At 36.6% G+C, this 18776-nt stretch overlaps 2 protein-coding genes and 1 long non-coding RNA gene across 5 annotated transcripts; 2 read left to right on the top strand and 1 right to left on the bottom strand.

Moving 5' to 3' along the window:
* Positions 1-1307: 1307 nt before the first annotated feature.
* LOC103710351 (ubiquitin carboxyl-terminal hydrolase 2-like) lies at positions 1308-12036 on the bottom strand. 2 transcript variants are annotated; one of them, XM_008796027.4, is made up of 6 exons: positions 11902-12036; positions 10371-10418; positions 5698-5744; positions 2686-2732; positions 2489-2591; positions 1308-2404 (listed from the first exon to the last, which is right to left on the bottom strand). In XM_008796027.4, exons 2-6 carry the CDS (start codon positions 10399-10401, stop codon positions 1628-1630), a joined length of 1005 nt encoding a protein of 334 aa, XP_008794249.1. In that variant the 5' UTR covers positions 10402-10418; positions 11902-12036; the 3' UTR covers positions 1308-1627. The 2 variants fall into 2 exon arrangements, with proteins under 2 accessions (XP_008794249.1, XP_008794248.1); XM_008796026.3 differs by having other exon boundaries at positions 10371-10421.
* A 3015-nt stretch (positions 12037-15051) lies between these two features.
* Positions 15052-16080, top strand: LOC103710352 (cyclin-dependent kinases regulatory subunit 1). Of its 2 annotated transcripts, none has more exons than XM_008796029.4 (4): positions 15052-15163; positions 15283-15362; positions 15489-15549; positions 15691-16080. In XM_008796029.4, the coding sequence occupies exons 2-4, from the start codon at positions 15310-15312 to the stop codon at positions 15853-15855; spliced, it is 279 nt and encodes a 92-aa protein (XP_008794251.1). In that variant the 5' UTR covers positions 15052-15163; positions 15283-15309; the 3' UTR covers positions 15856-16080. The 2 variants fall into 2 exon arrangements, with proteins under 2 accessions (XP_008794251.1, XP_008794250.1); XM_008796028.3 differs by having other exon boundaries at positions 15057-15187.
* Positions 16081-16388: 308 nt separating this feature from the next.
* Positions 16389-17766, top strand: LOC120110849. Its single transcript, XR_005511968.1, has 2 exons — positions 16389-16749; positions 17300-17766. It is a non-coding gene; the product is annotated as an uncharacterized LOC120110849 (long non-coding RNA).
* The last annotated feature ends 1010 nt before the right edge of the window (positions 17767-18776 follow it).

The following is an 18776-nucleotide window of genomic DNA, read 5'->3' on the forward strand; positions in this document are numbered from 1 at the left end:
TTGAGATTTGTAAGGAGGAAGTGTATCTTTTTTTGCCACCTCAAAATTTCCTCCATCAAAACATTCCAATTTGAGGAAGTTTGCAGCTATCTCTCAAAGTGTAACAAACATCATTTGTTGCAACATAAAATAAAGCCTTAAGATTGTTGGAACAAAAAGGGGAGAAAAATGGAAAACTCAAAAAGAAGGATGGCTTCAAAATGTGTAGCACGGCCACTTTTCTTAAGGCTTTATTTTCCCCCACCAATCAAATATGCAAGAGGAATATGCGATAAGCCTTTAGGATACAATGAAGCCTAATGTTAGCTCACATTCTACACTAACAGGTCAAACCAATGAACATTCATCAGTGTCTAGAGAATGAAGTTAATTTGATAGAGTTGTGTTATAGTGTGTTGTATTCTGATACGGAAAGTTTAATTAGCTATTTATAGTGTGGTTATTGTTTTTATGATAGACGCTTTCTTTTCTCAACAGACATAAAATACACGTTTTTTTCAAAAAAATATACATGAGGATTTTGAATTTAAAATTGTAAACGGATTTATTTGACAAGCCAACCGGCCACCTATTTGAGTTCTAAAATAAAACATTAATCTTCTATTATTTTCAAAATACCCAACAATGACAAGAGGTGGGACCATCCCAACTACAATTCCAGAATAAACAAGGGCAATTTAAGTGACAAAATCAATGTATATTTTCAACAAACCTCTCGCCCTCATCCAATTCATCAAAGTACTGCACGGGAAGACTATTCTGTGCACGTAAAGGATTCATTACCCTCATGGCTCAAGGGGGCTGATATCACTAGAGGGACTAGTAAATTCATTGCCCTCATGGCTAAAGGGAGTTGGTACGCTAGAGAATTACTGCAAATCATGGAAAATGGTTGATCATTAGTTTCCAGTATGGTGGCCCAAACAGCCGTAACCATTGCCCGAGAGCACTTTCATATTCATTGGCAATGGCTGATTTATAAAGTAGAACATTGGCCGTCCTCCTAATTTGCTCCATATTTGGCAGGGCCGCCAGAACTAAAACTTGGTTTCACACCACTACCATGCCCTAGATCAAGGCTATTTCACTGAAAAAAATCAACTTCGACAGTGAGTCCTTTCCCAAAAAAAAAATAATAAATCTGCACATAATAATAACCTTTATGGCCTACCTGATAGTAAGCTATTCTTTATTTGTGATTCATTATAGGAAGAAAATGTACAAGTTGCGAAGCACACATGACAACCTTTGCATTTATGAGCATGTAAAATATTTTGAAATGTACTTCTTGTATATGAGGCTCCAAATGAAAGAATTTCCATATCAAACAATGGTCATTGTAACGGTTTTGGCGGGGTTCCATTAGGTAGTATACATTAATACCAGTTTCAGAAGCTCCTGGAATCAACTTGGAATGGCTTAACCAAGTTCATAGACCACAATTTGCCATGAACACAAAGTGATTTAGTTCTCTGAGTAGATAAATAAATGTTCGAACATGAATATCCTGCAATCTCGAACCTTTACCATAAGACTGCACAACAAAAAAAAAGGAGACACTGGTACAACTTTCCTAGCAACCATTAGTAACACTTTGTCATCTGGAGAATCCCACATCGCAAAATGTTCATCTAGGACTACATGAGTTTTGCTTCGCCTTCTCAATCAGAGGTTTCAATTGTTTCTTCTCTGCAAGAAGCTTCAGAAAGTTGAATAAGAACGGAATGTAATTGTGTTTCCTCCGTATGTTTTCTGTTTTCCATTTCTTGAACTTCTCCTCCTCCATTAGTATCTTCTCGGTTGCATTTTCTATCCCAGAGGCCACCTCCGCAAGTGCTTTATTTATTGCCTCGACAGCAGGGTTTTGCTTGTTACCTGTAATCATATGATCATTCAATTGCTGCAGAAGATGCTCCCTCTTCTTCTGGAGCTCCTTAAGTTCAGCTGTATACAACTCCTTCCTATTCTTTATAATCGCCATAAGATTGAATCTTATCTCATTTTGAGAGTATCGATCAATCCGTTCCTGTATCACTGGTTGCACCATCCGTAGCCAATCCATGTCTCCTTCTCCACCAGGGCATTGCCCAAGGCTGATAGGGCCTTCCTTCAGCCCATCAAGCTCATACAGAACTCCATCCACAGGTATGTAACTTATGAAATGGTAGACATCATCGTCTTTCCCTGCAGCTTTCTGCTCTTCAGGGACAAAAGGCTCAGGCCTTGCAAAGCTGTTGTGTGCTGCTCGAATAGCTTCACTGTTGTTGATAGCCAGGCCTTTGAGTTCTGGTGGAAAATTCTTGGTGAATTCTTTTAACACCGACAGTTCTGGGCCAATATCGATGTCTGGACAGTTCATCAGAATAGAAAGGATTGCTTGAGTTGCACAAGCATTGTTAATAACCTGAAGGCAGACTAAATCAGCCAAATAACACACGGGCGTAATTAGCAGATAGCCAAATGGCAACTAATGATTAATGCTGCTAACCTGGCTGGCGAAAAATAGATTTGGGTTTGGATCCTTTATTACGACCCGATCATCTTTTTCGCCAGGTCGCCATTTGAAAAGGAATATCAGCCCATAGACCGGCCTGCAAGAAATTACAGCAATTCAACCAACTGTATTGAGAGAACAAATAAAATTATAATAAACAGAAATAACATGGCACTGGAACAATTACAAACCGTAGATTGTTCAGAAAGTCAAGGTCCAGTGAATACAATTCCTCCACCTAATAGTCGAAAAAGAAATAAATCAATAAATAAATACAGGAATCAAGTTTTAGTATAATATAAAATCAGCAAACAGATTGCAGCCATCAAAGTTGTGAAGTTCGTAAGGGATCAGGAAGCGTCCATAGCAAACATGTTGCAGTGATAAATCAAGTAATGGTCAAAACGAACACAAAGACAGCCACTAAAAGTTCAACAATTATGAACCTCAAGATAGAATCGCATCCTTGACAATTTTTACCTGAGTGTTTTACCAACTTATGTCTACCCATGGTTGAAAGCTCAATGACAAAAGAATTTCAAAATTAAGCTTCCAATGCAAAGCAAAATAAACCATGTTGAAAGAGTTGCAACAGCTATTGCCAAAAAACTAGACCCACCAAAATGCTCGAGGTTTTATAGTTAAAAAGGAGAAGGAAAAAAAAACTGAGGTTGAACACTATATAAAACATTTGACTCGAAGATAAATAAGAAAACAAGCAACAAACCATGTAAATGTTGATTTAGTTTATCATCTGTTTGATTAATCCAGGGATCCATGTATATGTTTCATGATTCATAGCCAAACTAGTTTTTTAAGGGAACAAAGCTCAGAAAATTGCTACTATGTATAACGTAAAGGCCGGGGGTGTGGCCAACGTGTCTCCACCTTGCTTTTTATACGCAACCTCCACTCACGCTGCAGACTTCAAATTACTTCCACATCTCCACCTCTGTGACTTTGATTCCACTTTTCCCATTCCAAAAATGCCCCTCCAGGCCCAATCTTTGTGTTACACGGAGCCACTTCTTTTCCCCTGACATTCAGTCTAAGCATGGGACTGTAGGTCCAAAACATGGGGCCTTTCAGATGCATGACGTGTAAGGTTCTAGCAAGGATAATGAGATGCTCTCTCAACATATTACATCTTTCAACATCCACCCTAACTCTTATCACTTTTTCATACAGATACCACTACCGCTGAACTCATTTTCTGCCTAAAACTGACATACTTAAAGACAACAAATAATCAATCATTGTTAACAATCATCACATTAGAAATTTTTAAAGAAAAAAAAAATATGTTAAGAAACAAAGCAGATCTTAAGGAATATAGCTACAGTTAGCAAATAAATGATTTGAAATCAGGAATCTGATATTTACTCTTGTGTTGATGGAATGGTGTATGTACTCAGTATGATTTCTAAGATAGACTTATAAACAAAATAATGTTAACTTTTCAGAGTATTGCAAACATTGGTTTGTAACCCTTATACTGGATTGCACGGCCTTGTAAGTTTTTCAGATACATTATTCTACTTGCAGTCTAAGATAGTTCTCCTCTCTGACACCGTCAAGCTTATGACATGGATAACAGATATGATTGATGAAGTGGAACAGCTTCAGAAGACTCAGAACCCGGCAGAAAAGAGGGCTAGCATTAAATCTCAAATCTCATAGTTGGAGTTATCTCTAGAAGTTCTTTAATCTTCAATAGAATAATAATTTTTGCATAACTTAAATAATTTCGATATCCTGATTCTTGTCCACAAACTACTAGACACATGTTTTTAGTTTGCCCTCTCTTCGAGGGCATTGCTTCCTTTCACTTGTTTGACATGATTTAGTTATGTCAAGGAGTTAACACATCTATTATTTATAGTTAAAATTATTTTCAAAAGCCACTTTCTCAACCTAGCAGGATCTCAGAGCACTTGCTACACCTGCAGGAACTTAATCTGCAATAACGATGGTAGGCTGGCCTTCCAGATTGAACCCATTTAGCCTGGCAGATTGTCCAAAGTTCCCTTTTCATCCTGTCAGTTGCCCAAAGTTTCATTGGCAAAGAATCAATAACTGTATTCAAAGTTAGTCACCAGTGTCAAATCAGAGTCGGTCTTAAAAGGTCCCAAACAGTAACCTATCATACTTGAATACAGAAAGTAAAGTTAATAGATGTGTCTAAATTCAAATACATATATACATATATAGCATGCAGGTTACCTGAGTGCCATTCCTAATAATTCAGAACCATTTTAAGAAAAGACATTTTCTAATTTACAATGCATTAAATGAGTAATGATAACAAAAGCAATGTCATAGTTAAATTACACAGATGCCCCTTGTCTCCTTAAAGCACATGGGAATTAAATATATTTAGGTAAACAGCCTTATAATTTGGAAGAGATTGTTTCAAAAAAATTTTAGCAGAATCATTCACACACTGAAATTATTCATTAGCACCCCAGCAACAAAACAGGCAAATCAAAGTTACCAGGTGCAAATTGTTCACCTTGTTATAACACCACATGCATTTTTAAAAATAATGATGATGATAATGATGACGACGACGACTCTATTTGTTATCCAAAGGAAAAAAGGGCACAGTGTACTCCATTTTATGCCATGCATCGAAACCTAGGTTTTTGAAATATCCACCAGTCATTTTTTTAGAACTTGCTGATAATCCTAACCATCCAGACCTGTATAAGATTAACAAATTCTGCACATTAAGATTGTAATATGGTTTCAAGTCAGCACAGTCAGGCAGTACTCCTAGGCTCTCACAATAAGTGATATCTACATTATTGGGGACTAAACAACAGGATTTTAATCAAACATTCAGCTAAAAATTGGCATCTCAAAGATCCCATTTGATCTTTAATTATTTTTATAAGGCTAAAAGGAACTTAAAAGCAGATGAAATAATGCTTGCCACCCACTCCATGCATTATAATCGAATAACTACTACCAGGGTCCATGCTTTTGGATTACTTACAAAACACCTGACAACAACTAACAACTATAACATCAGTAACAACTAAGGGAGCTCATTACCATGATGCAATCAGTTCTTGATGTTAATAACTAAATATGATGCAGAATATTTATTTCCGATCAAGCACTATTAGATAATCAAACACCAATTTTTTGAAATAATTTAAAACAAAAGCACCTAATACAGAGGGCAGTAATGAACTTGCCTGAACACCTTTTACTTGCATCTGTTGTATCAGTTCAGTAAAAACACCTGGAAAATGTAATAGACTTATTAGTTAAAACAAAATCATACGACCATTTGCTCGTAATTGAGATATTATGCAAAAGATTAACTAACAAGATTTCGAAATTGCAGCATTTTAATGGAATAGGTCGAAATGCATCTGGATTCACTATCATTTATTTTGTTACTTAGGTGACTGCAACTTTTTTTATTTTTAATCTCTCAAGAGCAGAACATCATGATATTCCTATCAAGCCACATGCTCGTCATACTACTCTCACAACAATACACGACTTTTCCATAAACTTGTGATGATGGAGTCTGCAAATTTGAAAGACCGAACTAACAACTCCCATAGTATTGTCAATAAAAATAAGGCTGCAACTGTATGCTACACAGTGAGCCAACCAAAGCTCATCGAAAATAACTATGATGAATTTGGGAAACAAGCAATTGCACCTATGGATGCCATACAACAGATTTACATCCTAGTACTTGAATTTTTTCTGTCATTGAATCATTCAAGTGAATAGAGAACCTATGCCTAGAGAACTATAAACTCCATTGATGTTAATCCTTTAACTGTTTCAGTATAGTTTCATCCAAACATCTTGAAAAGTCAGGACACCTGAGCAAGATTAATTTCATATTCTAAACCTCTTTTCTTCATAAGTGGTTGCCAACTTGGTGATATTGATCATCCACCATCAGCAAACGCAACCAGTAAAATTAAGAAACAGAGGCAAAGAAAGAGACAGAACTAGAAAAAGTATAACATTGTCAGACTTGGTTGTCTTTGCATTGTAGTTTAATAACCATAAGCCTCTTGACTATGTAGAGGTTGAATGGGAGCCTGCAACATTGTGGGGTCCAGATCTTGGGATATAAAGAGGATCAGGATCCAGTCACATAAAAGGAGATTCTCAGAGAAGGAATTCAGGTGAAACTATGAAGAACGAGATGAAGGATGACTAAACCAGTGTAAGCATATGGTCGCACTAATTGAGAACAAGTGGTAGCGAATCGAGATCAAATGGGCACATGTAACAAAGTGAGGAGGTTGTGGCATGGATGTGCTTAGCTTGGCATCAAAGGGCTAGGAAAGAAGCAGGGGCGACCAAAGATAATTTAAATATAAGTTGAGATAAAGTCCCAATAAAAGATCTGTTAGTTGTGGACCTTGTGGTTGCACTAAAAATGCATTCTATTTAGGGCACTAGTTCATTATCATTGCCAGTAAAAATGCGTTCCATATATTAATTTTAGTTCTGCTATATTTCAGATCCACAACCTGCCAAGCTTTTCCGCCATAATTCTAGTTTGGCAACCTATCGGGACCTTATCTAATTAACACCATAACATTTTCAAATAACATAAACCATGAAACCTCCTAGATACCAATAGTTGAGTTGTTTGTTACAAGCCCAAAAGAGTATGAGCTTAATACAAGTCATTGGTGTGGGTCCATTGAATAAGAATTTTGCTTTCCTGGCTTCAGCTAATATTTACACTTCTGACAGTTACTTTTTACTTGGTGTTAGCAAGTCATTATACCTTCTTAAAACCTTTTTCCCACTTCATGCCCACCAAATTGCCTCTTGCAGAACTCTACCATGCACTTCCCAAGATAATGACGTGGCTCTCCTGTCATTCTGCATCTCACCTATCATATATATAAGAATTTAATCTTACTATGTCTTTTGCATCATTCCTTACTATTAAAATTGTTCAAAGTCCCAAGTATCATTTACTTTTGCCATATATACGAGGAAGAGTGTTTTTAAGATCAAGTTCTCAAATTTACTTTTCCACCATCAAATTTCTCAACATGTATATTCTTTGTCTTTATTGTCTCCATGAACTCTTCAAATCATCTTAAAAAGATATGCCATCTAATACCATGTGGCAATTGGATCAATTCTCAAGTTCTAATTCTTCTCCTTATTTTTTTTCTCTAGAGAATGTTACATTGTTCCCACCTCATTATAAAGCATGTTACAATTTCATTTCTCTTTTTCAAGATCTAGCATGCATATTCATTTATATTATGCAATGTTGTGCAGGATGACATTCTATTGGCATCACCGTATATTCTTTACATGATATATCTATTTTGGATTTGAACATATTATATTTCTAACATGCTCTATCCACTCTTCAAAGTAAAACTATTTTCTCATTTCTCTTCTCACAAAATGCATTTTAATCTCCTGTTATAAGTCAATTGCTGGAAACTTACACACATACCCTCTGCTATTCTTTTCCCATTTTGATAATGATCAAACCCTGCCCTATCCTTACTTACTGCTCCCTAAAGAACCAAAGAAGTCACAGCCTACAGATATCCTTTCTCCTTTTAGACTGCCTTGCAATGGCCCATCCATTTCCTTCTTGAATTACTTGTGCACATGGTACATAAGCATTGCATTAACAATTTCCATGCCTAACAGCAATGGGCTATTAGTCTAATTATTTTTCCTGTTTATAACTATACATTTGGCCTTTTTGCATCTTTAACTAATGTCTCATATTACGCTTCCAGCCATATAAAGTTGTAGCTATCACCAATATCCTTAAGATTCCCTCCCATTTGCTTTCTTATAAGCGTGCAAGTAATCTCCTTTTCACCATTTCATATTCACTTCCTCAATCTAAACTCATACATTCCAAGTCTTCTTCTGCATACATATTATTTTGACCTGTGGTACTTCATTTCATTTGTAGCCTCGTACCTCTTTCATAACTCCAATCAAGCACCAGGACAACACATTGTTTATTAGGTATCCTAAATCTAGCCATCTGTTGCATGTTTATTTCCATTATCAGTTGCAGATGCATGCCATCATTTGCCAGGGACAATCTATACACTCCTCCACTTCTCATATGTACTGGTATAAGTAATTGAAGCACTACATGGGGGTGCACAAGTCAGTCGTGCTGATTTTGCAACACAATCAAATTAAACTGCTACACAATGCTTAAGGAACTCCCAAACACTAACAAAAATCAAAGTAGGATATATTTCATAGTTTGACAACCTTATTTCAAGATTCGCCTTTTACTTGCACTTTGGGACCGACAATGATTGTGACTATGAACTTTCTAATATATAATAAAGACATCAGCTACCATCTTATCAAGGTTATATTTATGTCTACCATTTTTATGGAAGCATGTTTTTGAGATTACTTTTAATCAAATGTCAACCTTAGTCAAAAGCATTTATTATCGTATCCATAAACATGAGACACTATGATATGGTTTAAAGATTCCCCCAAATTACATTTTACGTATTAATTAAAAGAAACCTATTTCACTTGAATATCTTTTATATTATTGCCTAATTCAATCCTATAGTCATAGATTCAATGAGGAATGACTGATCTTATGATTGTACATTTATTTCAGGTCATTTGGGAGTTAAAAGAAATTATTAAGATCCCAAACCTCTAAATGTGTTATACAATATTGTGTTGGATTGATCGACATGCATTGACCAAATGCATTGCAACGCACAACAGGGCTTCCAAACCCTCCTCCCAGCTCACCGTTAAGATAAAAACCAAGGTTACTGGATGAGAATCTTGAAAATAGATATACCAGGCTAATATCACACAATATGTAACCATACAATAGAATAATGAAAACATTGGCCTTCAAGATTAGTCTGAACTATTCGGAAACATCTTTCAGAATATGAATCCTTCACCAATAATTCATGGTTACATCGATTCTAAGCAAGCTTTCCAATCCATTTTTCTCAACTCCCATCCATATAATTTTAAATACTTTATATCCTAACGACGAGGCGAACTTCACTTTCCTTACCAAACCATCCTTAGATCTATAAGTCACATGCTTGTTCCGTCTTAGTTAGATGATAACTTGGTTATCTAATTGGTGAAGTCCCTGCACTTCCTTTAGAGAACTCATTCTTTACTCCATCTGTCCTAATTTTGCATCAATCCATCACCACATTCTTTTCTCTGCCACGATCATCTTAAGTTTGGATCTATTTTATTGCACAAATATATGAACAATGTAATATTATGGGCTATTTTGCCATCAGATAAAGTGTTCCCTTGAAGCTTCATGGCATACATCAATTGCTATTTTTCCATTTCATAAAGTTTTCCCTTGAAGCGTCATGGCATACACCAATCACATGACACCCTCAAGGCACCTCAACACTTCATCTATTTGATTCTAATTCTGTTATATAATTTTCATCTGGATAGTTCTACAGGATAACAAAAAAACAATCATACTATAGGATCTCCACACTAGAAAGTGGCTTTGACCCTGGCAACAATAGAGATGTATATTAACCTCATGACAAAATCAAGATTCCACCTGTCAACCTCAGAATTTTAACACTATTAGCTGACAAAAAAAAACTGTGCATTTTCTTGTTTTCATCAAATGGAACAAATTTGCCATGACAAACAGGGTTTTACTTAGGTTTTCATATGTAATATTTCTAAGTTGCAATTACTCTTGGAAAAATATTTGAGAAAAGAAATATTGCCAGAAGGAAAATAATAGCTCCAAATCTTAGAAAGAATTGCTGCTTGAATTCAAATTTACAAAATAATAAGAAGACTCAAAAATAAAACATCAATATCAAAAATAAAGTTGATATGTACAACCTACCAGGATCAGATTCAATAGTGCACCAAGACATGCTGAGAAATCTTTAAACTGCTGCAAAGAGGAAGTCATGAATCATGCTCAGTTATGGATCATAAAACGCAATAATAATAATGAACATCAAAGATTAGACTACATTTGGAAAGATAAATAGAAAAGAAGAGTGACAAATTGCCAAAGCTCACAAACAATAGCTAAAGAGAAAAACCGTGGTCATGCCACAATGAAGTTAGCATGGATAATCCAGCAAAGGGGTGAAACCAAATAATTTCAATTGGACGGCTCATACACCACTTGCAATTATCTACTATTCTTTTGCTAGCAAGGAGAGGCTAAGACCCTCCAAGTATAACAAGAAGACAAACACACATCACAGCCAAATATTTGCCAAAATTCTCAATAACAGAGGAAGATTCAAATCCCATTCTCATTAGCTCTTAATGATATTCCACAAACAGACAGCCGTTCTGCTGATCGATTTCCCCTTTCTGCTGGCATGGGAAGCTGTGAATGAATCACATGAGTTGACAATAGTGCTTATATTGAATATCATAGGGCTGTCCGATCCATGATTATCATGAGGCCCATGGATCCAAGACACAACAGCAACAAGAACCACCTTCACTCTAACTATTGGATACTCGAAAAGCCTACTTAGCAGTCTTTAGACCTTCCCAAGCTGCCCCAGAAAGTTCAACCAGTCGAACATAATTGACTGCAAAATGCCTAGAGCATGCCGCAAGAACTTGGCCAATATGACACATACTGATGGGGACAATCAAGAAAAGATGAGATTGCAAGATTAGAGAACCAGTAGCAAAACTTGCCACCAGTTTGTTTCGTGCTTTTGTGCAAAAATCTAACACTTCTTTCAAACTCATTGATGCACTAGTGGATCCTTTTATATTCCTTCATTCATATACATATTATGCAAGCTGAAACATGAGTCCCTACATTGGTTAACACTGGCGTCAACTTCAACTTTGTTTTAAGGAGTCATGGTAGAATGAGGAGCAGATTTGATCTTACAAGTTCATTTTTAAGTTCCATACAGTCATACCTTCAGAAAGCCATAGAGTATAATTTCTGAATCTGTTTTCCAAGTAGAATTGCATGCTTGGAGAAAGCACGTCAAAAAAAAATTCTTTGGAAGAGTACAACTTATTCAAAAAGGTTCTCTTTTAGAAACTTATTAAACCTTCAACATCTTCGATGGGATTAGAAAACAGGCATCTTCAGTTTGTTTTCTAATCACCATTGATCATTTTCTTCGTTAAATTGTTCTTTATGTTTCTTCATCAAACCTTAGACTGAATTATTTTTTTCCCCGAAGAGTTTTATTCGCTGCAATGATTCTACTAGATTAGCTGAATTAACAAAACCCCTTCAAGTGCAAGAAGTAAATGATCTTATCAAAAATAACTGAAGAAAACTTATTTATTGAATCCAAAATAAAAAAGCAAAAACATAAAAAAGAGGGGAAACGATATGGGGAAGGAAAAAAATAAGAGGGTAGGAAACCGCTAGCGCTTACCTGATCACTGACCGGTAGGGCGTCGAGTCCTCCACCTCCGGCGAAGTCCAGGACCGCCGGTCGACCGCTTCCTTCTCGCCCTTCTTTCCACCGCTTTAGGGCTCCTTATAGCGGAAGGAGGGGAGAGGAGAGAGATCAATTGGGAAAGGATGAGCCCATGGTGGTATAAATAACGGGTCGGACAGGAGATTGAGAACAAATTATCCGACCCAATTAGACCCGACCCGTGAACAAACCCACCCGCGCAAACCCTAATGAATTGTGACGGGCAGGAAATCCCATGATCCGTGAGACCGTGACAAAACTTACCCCGGTCCGTCCCAAAAGCGGGTTCGGATGCAGTCTGAAGGCCACTCGGCCCGACTGAATGACCTGATGGTAGGGTCGTGAAGGCATAGACCGCTGGATCTATTAAAAAAAAATTGTACGATTAAACTGAAACTCTTGTAGAAATTGAATTTGGCCATTTAACATATATCTTCTAAACAATTGAGGTCGGCCTACTTTAAAAAAAAATTCTATGAATATTGTGAAATAGGCCTTCTCTATTTGTTGGTTTGTATAGAATTATCCAAACAAACCCTGCATCGGTTTATTCCTACGAGAATCCATGTACGAACAAAAAAAATTAGGGCATTAATGACCAAACTGTAATGATGTTTCTAAATCAAAACCAAAATAAACAAAGAAAAAGCCTTGGTAAGGAGTAAAGTTATGTCACAAATTTGTGCAAAATTTACTAATATTATGCTTATGAATTATCTATATAAAAAAAGAGCTGAGCTTTATTTTTTATATAGAGGTAAGATCTCTGGATCACAGCTGCACATCCAGTAGCCTAGTTCTTCCTTGGAGGTATCCTTTTACTAAATATATATCAAAATAAAGATTAAAAAAAATTTGTACATGTCTAATAAGAAATTATTGAACTGCAGTCCATGCTTATTCTTAAAAAATTTTCATGATTTTTTGTATTATTCAAACATTTCTTTCTCCTTCCTTTCCCTATAAAATTTGCAATTTAGATTTTTTTGAATAACTTGAATTTTAATTCCTTAACAAGCACTTATCACTTTGTAATTTTTACTAAATGTTTAATAAATGCTCGTCACAAAAAAAAAATGTTCCTATTTCAGCTTCTGAAAAACAAGTTAAATCTGAACTTTTTGGAGAAAGCATGCCTATAAGGGGGCGTTTGGTATGGGGTGATTGTCCCGGGATCAAGAATGATGTGGATGGAGGTGATGAAATCACCGCGTTTGGAAGGATAATTTTAAATTATAGTAGAAATATATTATTATATTTTATATTTATATAATGAAAATATTTAATATATTACTATATTACTCCTATTTACCTTATTTTTCTAATCAAAATAATTATTAGTATTAAAAAATCCATTATAAGTATAAATAAAAATATTAATTCTATAATGAAAAATAACATATTTTTATAAGATTAATAATTTATAGGCGTAATAAATATATTTTTATAGAATATATTAATAATTAATATATTGATAAATATATTAATATTTTATTATAATATATTTTATATGATTAATAAATATATGATAAGGGCTACTAAAAGTAGAATATATGACAAAATTATGGAGCTATTATAGAAATTAGCATATTGACTTACATTTTTAATTCATGAGAATTAAAAATAAATAAAAAATTCATCTAAGATATATCAGGGGTATTTGTGGTATTATGTGGTCAGTGATTTTGGATTCCCGTACCATACCAAACAATTACTCATGGATACTCAGGAATTTTTAATCACTGGACCATGGCCTACCAACACATTGATCTTAGATCACTAGGGATCAATTCACTCCAGTATTCGGATCACCAGGGATTTTAGATCACCATGGTGATCCTATTGGGGTTACCAAACACCCCCTAAAAATATCACCAAGCACAAGCTAGTAATATACTTTGACCATTAGCATTTGCTTTTGTTACTGCACTCTTTTTTTCTGGGAGGTTTTCATCTTTCTCTGTTCATGTTCCATCACCAAATCCTAAGTGTTATAGTAAAAATCTCATTTAATCACCTCTTCTCCTTTTGCAATTCAAACAGAGAGGCCACGGCAGATTAAGAATAAAATCAATGTAAGCTCCTTGATTGAACACAAAATAACTTCTTTATTATGGTTAAAAAAATAAGCAAAATATTTAACTTTTCTTTTCTTTTCTTTTTATTACATTGTAATCAAAATTCGCCGCGGAAGCGCAGGTTATCTTGCTAGTTAGGTACAGTAAGAGTCTTGACAGATCCAAATCCAACTAGAAGAGGGGATTGGGGATAATGAATTTTTGAATCAAAGACTGCAATGTAGATTTTTGAACAACTTTCTCTTAATCTGTATAACCATCTTCCTTTCCCCTCCCACATTTTTATTATTAGGTTATTTTAATCATTACAAAGGATTAGATGAACTTTTTGATGTTAATGAAGTGCTCTATTAAATTGATTTACACCACAAAACATATCTCCAAAGTGTAAATCAAGCATCATCACACAGTTGAGAGCCAAAAAAAAAAAAAAATAGAGAAAAAAATCCTTTTCGGGTGCATTTTGTTGCTTTTAAAATGGTGCCTATCACTCTAAAAATAAATCCAATGATTGACTATGTTATGATGACATGTTTTTATTGTCGATCCCAGTATTCAATATGTGCAAAGAATACAACGAGAGACATGGAAAATTATGATTATGTCAATGCACATCCCAGCTGATTATTTCCGCAAGCGGATCTATTTGAGTTCATTTTCCCAATTGGACCCGCGCATAAACCCAAATTGACTTTAGGTCTAAAATATAGACCCAAATCGGAGCCATTAACAGGGAAATCTGAGTTTAGGTCCAGTATGGGTTCAAGTTCTTAGGGATGGATTAGGATATGGTTCTATGGTTCAACCAAGCCCATTCGATCTGAAGTTGGGTCACATTGTAGGCTTGTAGCAGACCCATCCACCAATTAATTGTTTACCGTTACCAGAGGACTAGAGGAGTCACCGTGTGTGGCAGGTACACTGTAACCTGGCTACTCCGCAGCGCGACTTCAAATTTCAAAATGCCGCTCGCTATATTTTTTTTTCCCAAAGCCGGCCGCCCACGGGACCCGTCAACGTCAAATCACAGCCCTTAAATATCCCATCCCTATTCACAGACCAGGAGCAAAAACAGAGCCCCACTCCCGTTAAACGGAGCGTCCGCCCTCTCCTTCTCGGGTCTCTGATACGCTTCTAGGGTTTGGGCATCTCCTTTCGTGCTCGTAATTCCATTTTTTTAATTTCCTATTCTGATTTTGATTGGAGTACGATGGATTCGATCTGATTTTTTGCTCTTTTTTTTCCTTAATTTTTTCAGAGAGATTTGATCGAGGAGAAGAGAGCAATGGGCCAGATCCAGTATTCGGAGAAGTACTTCGACGATACCTATGAATACAGGTCCCCTCTTTCCCCCGCTATCTCCTCCTTTATCTCTTCTTTCTAGTACCACTAAAACACTAGAGGTTCCAAAAGATCCATTTCTTTCTCGTAATCTTCTCGATGCATGTCGTTCTTTGATCGCAGGCACGTGGTTCTCCCTCCTGAAGTGGCGAAGTTGCTCCCCAAGAACCGCCTCCTGTCCGAGGTAATCCATATCCAATCTCCACCCCGATCGTAGGATTTCTTTTGTTTTTTGCCCTTTTTTCTCCGAAATCTATTGGCCACTTGGATCAAGTGGCACTGACCTTGCCCATGCTGGGTTTTATGGGTGGAATCGATTGATCAGAACGAGTGGCGAGCGATCGGGGTGCAGCAGAGCCGGGGTTGGGTGCACTACGCGATCCACCGCCCGGAGCCGCACATCATGCTCTTCCGGAGGCCCCTCAACTACCAGCAGCAGCAGGAGAACCAGGCCGCCGCCGCTGCCGCCGCCCAGATGATACACAAGTGAAGACCAAGTCGCCTCATCCCCTTTCCTTCCTCCGATCGCTCCTCCTTTTCCTTAGGGTTTACTCCTCATCCTACCCTCCATCTCATTTCTTCCCTTCTGCTGCTCTTCTTGTGTTTGTGGAAATGTTAATCTCTGTGACTGCCATAGCGGGCTGACTGTGACTACGGATGTCACTACATGGCTGTTTTCCCTCTAAAAAATGTCTCTTTTCCCTACTCTTTATTAGTCGGTGGACGTTACCTTTTTTTTTGTTTCTGGATGATAATGGTTTTTATCATGAAAAATAATCAATCAGGTGCCTCCTAAGAAATTGACGTGAAAAGGATTTCATGTGAAGAAAACTTCAAGAAATGCTACTATAATTGTTCCTTTTTCCTCGAAAAAGGAACAAGTTTTAATATTCCGGAAGTGTTTGATTTATGTCCTGAGTCACAAGAACCTAGCAGGAATTATGGGGAACCGGTTTAGGTCAATCTGCTCGCGAAGGCCAGGGCATCACAGGGATCTAACGGCTACTGTGAATTGGAGGGGGGGGGGGGGGGGGGCGGGGCGGGGAGCTTGTTGGGGTTGGGTCTGGTTTGGATTTGTACTCAATTATTTTTTTTCCCCAAGGAAGTGTATTTCTGTGACATGATTAGTCTCATATCAATTTTTTGGGATTGTGTTTGTAATCTTTGAACTCTAAATGTTACCGTCAGCCTGTTTGTCCTTTGATTCATTCCTTCCTATCACTTCACGTTGCACCTTTTTATTGGCAGGGAGATACCATGCCGTTGGTCGGCCGGCCCGAAAGGCTACAAGTACACCCACCATTGGCGGCAGCGTAGCACGCACCCGATTAGGTTTGGGCATTCATGCCACTGTGATGCAAGTACTGGTGTTTATGGGAAATGGGTAAATTTTCTTTTTCAGCCATGGTTCCTCTTCAATCAATCAAAACGTGTGAAGCCAGAAACTTACAAGTTTTGAGTGATAAGAGGTTGTATCTTTACCTCGTGAATCCCCCATTGGATCATCCACTGCATAAATCTACCAGTGGGCAATCCAATGGTGGATTCATGCGAAGTAAGGTGGTGAATACCAAAAGGACAACCCCAAACCACTTTACATTAAGATTTTTGATTTAGCCTGTAAGGCATCACTTTGGGCAACAATATCTTTAGAGATGTGCCGATAGAAGTAATGTTGTGTACGCAGAATTCTCAACATTGTTTGTCCAAGCACATCCCATTTGCGAAATGATACAGTTTCTGATGTCTCTTTTAGAGCTAATCATAGGTCGGGCTTGAGCATAAAAAATATCAAATTTTTAAAAGCTTGGCCTAAAGTCTGACTAAAAATGAATATAGTTTAGGTTTGAGGTCTAGGCTATGATCAGCTCTAGGCTTTTCATTATATGCAATGCCATGTATAATTGGATGTGATTGCTTGGTTTATCTATCAGACTATCAAGGTTGATGGCGGGTCACGGTAGCATCACTCCAGTCTCACAAAGTGAAGTGAATAAGAGTATTCTGGTTTCATGTGGTAGAAAGACTTTTCATTTCTGCAGGGGATGCTAATGAGCAAGATGAAAGAGTTCAAAAGGACAGGAACCAGCGAAGGGTCCGTGGTGAGAAAGAGCGTTATTGAGAGAAGCATTTGATGTAGATTTATAGGTGAGGGATCTAGTGCAAACTGAATCACCATTTTATTTGTATTCCTGACCATCCACATATACATATGTTGTTCCTACACCATGAAAATTCCATGCCTAGCCCTTTTAACAAATTGAGTCCACAAGAATGAGATCATGCTCAATTGGTAGCTAGTTGGTTTCTAAAAGTCCTGATGATAATCATCTATTTGTTCAGCAAGGTGTTCTTTAATATTCAGCAGATGAGAACTTGTCAGAGTTTTGGATTGTTCAAATTTCTATCACTAGGGTGGTGTCTATGGTATTTGGGTGACCTGTCAAGTTTGCTCATGACTCCAGCAGATGACAAATTTTGATATATTTCAAAGCATGTTACTATGATTTTTCTCCACTTTAAATTCTGTATCTGTTGTAAGTATGAGTTGCAAATTCAACGCTTATACCTAGATTGTAGAAGTTTGTACAACTAGAATTGTAGAGGATTTACATTCATGTAGATTGCGCCAACTAGAGGTTGTAGGGACGTCTCCTCGATCGCTAATTTAAATTACAACACAGTGATTAGTAAATCTTGCAAGTAAGTTATGACATTGATTGGCAAATTTAAATTACAATATGTGGGAATACCCTTGCCTGTTACCAACGTTACAATAGCTATTTTTTTATTCCCATAATTGACAATCCAAGCTATGAGTATAATTGGGTCGATCTTGATTAAGCTTGGACCTAATTAAGATTGGTTTGAAATTAAATTCAAGCTTGAAAAGCTTACTTCAAGATTGCATTAACATTTAATTGATTCAAAAACTTTTAAAATTGCTAATTAAAATCTTAATTTAATGGTCTGATATTTATTCACATAAATTATTTTTAAATATATTCAGACTTTATCAAGTTGAGTCTGGATTGAGTTGGATCAATTTTTGGCTCAACTTAAAACTAATTTTGAGCATAGTTTGCTAGTTCAAACTGGTTTGTTTAGCTTCAAGTGGATTGTTTGAACTTTTTTTTTTCTTTCTTTTTTAATGTATGTAACGACTGTTAGAGAATCAAAAGCCACATCGATCATGCTTATCGATCATGCTGAGAGGGATATTTAAGCCTTCCGATGCACAAGTTCCAATGACTGTTGTTTGTAGCACTCAGAAATATCCCAATTAACATATACATTAACATAAAATGACTCACAATTAACCATATCCATCGGTAATTAATCAAGCATAAAAATAAGAGAACTAGAGTATTTTTTTAAATTTCTGTATCTATTAACCTGTGCGACCAACAA

This window comes from Phoenix dactylifera, chromosome 5 (genome assembly GCF_009389715.1).
Source record: "Phoenix dactylifera cultivar Barhee BC4 chromosome 5, palm_55x_up_171113_PBpolish2nd_filt_p, whole genome shotgun sequence".
Classification (NCBI taxonomy): domain Eukaryota; kingdom Viridiplantae; phylum Streptophyta; class Magnoliopsida; order Arecales; family Arecaceae; genus Phoenix; species Phoenix dactylifera.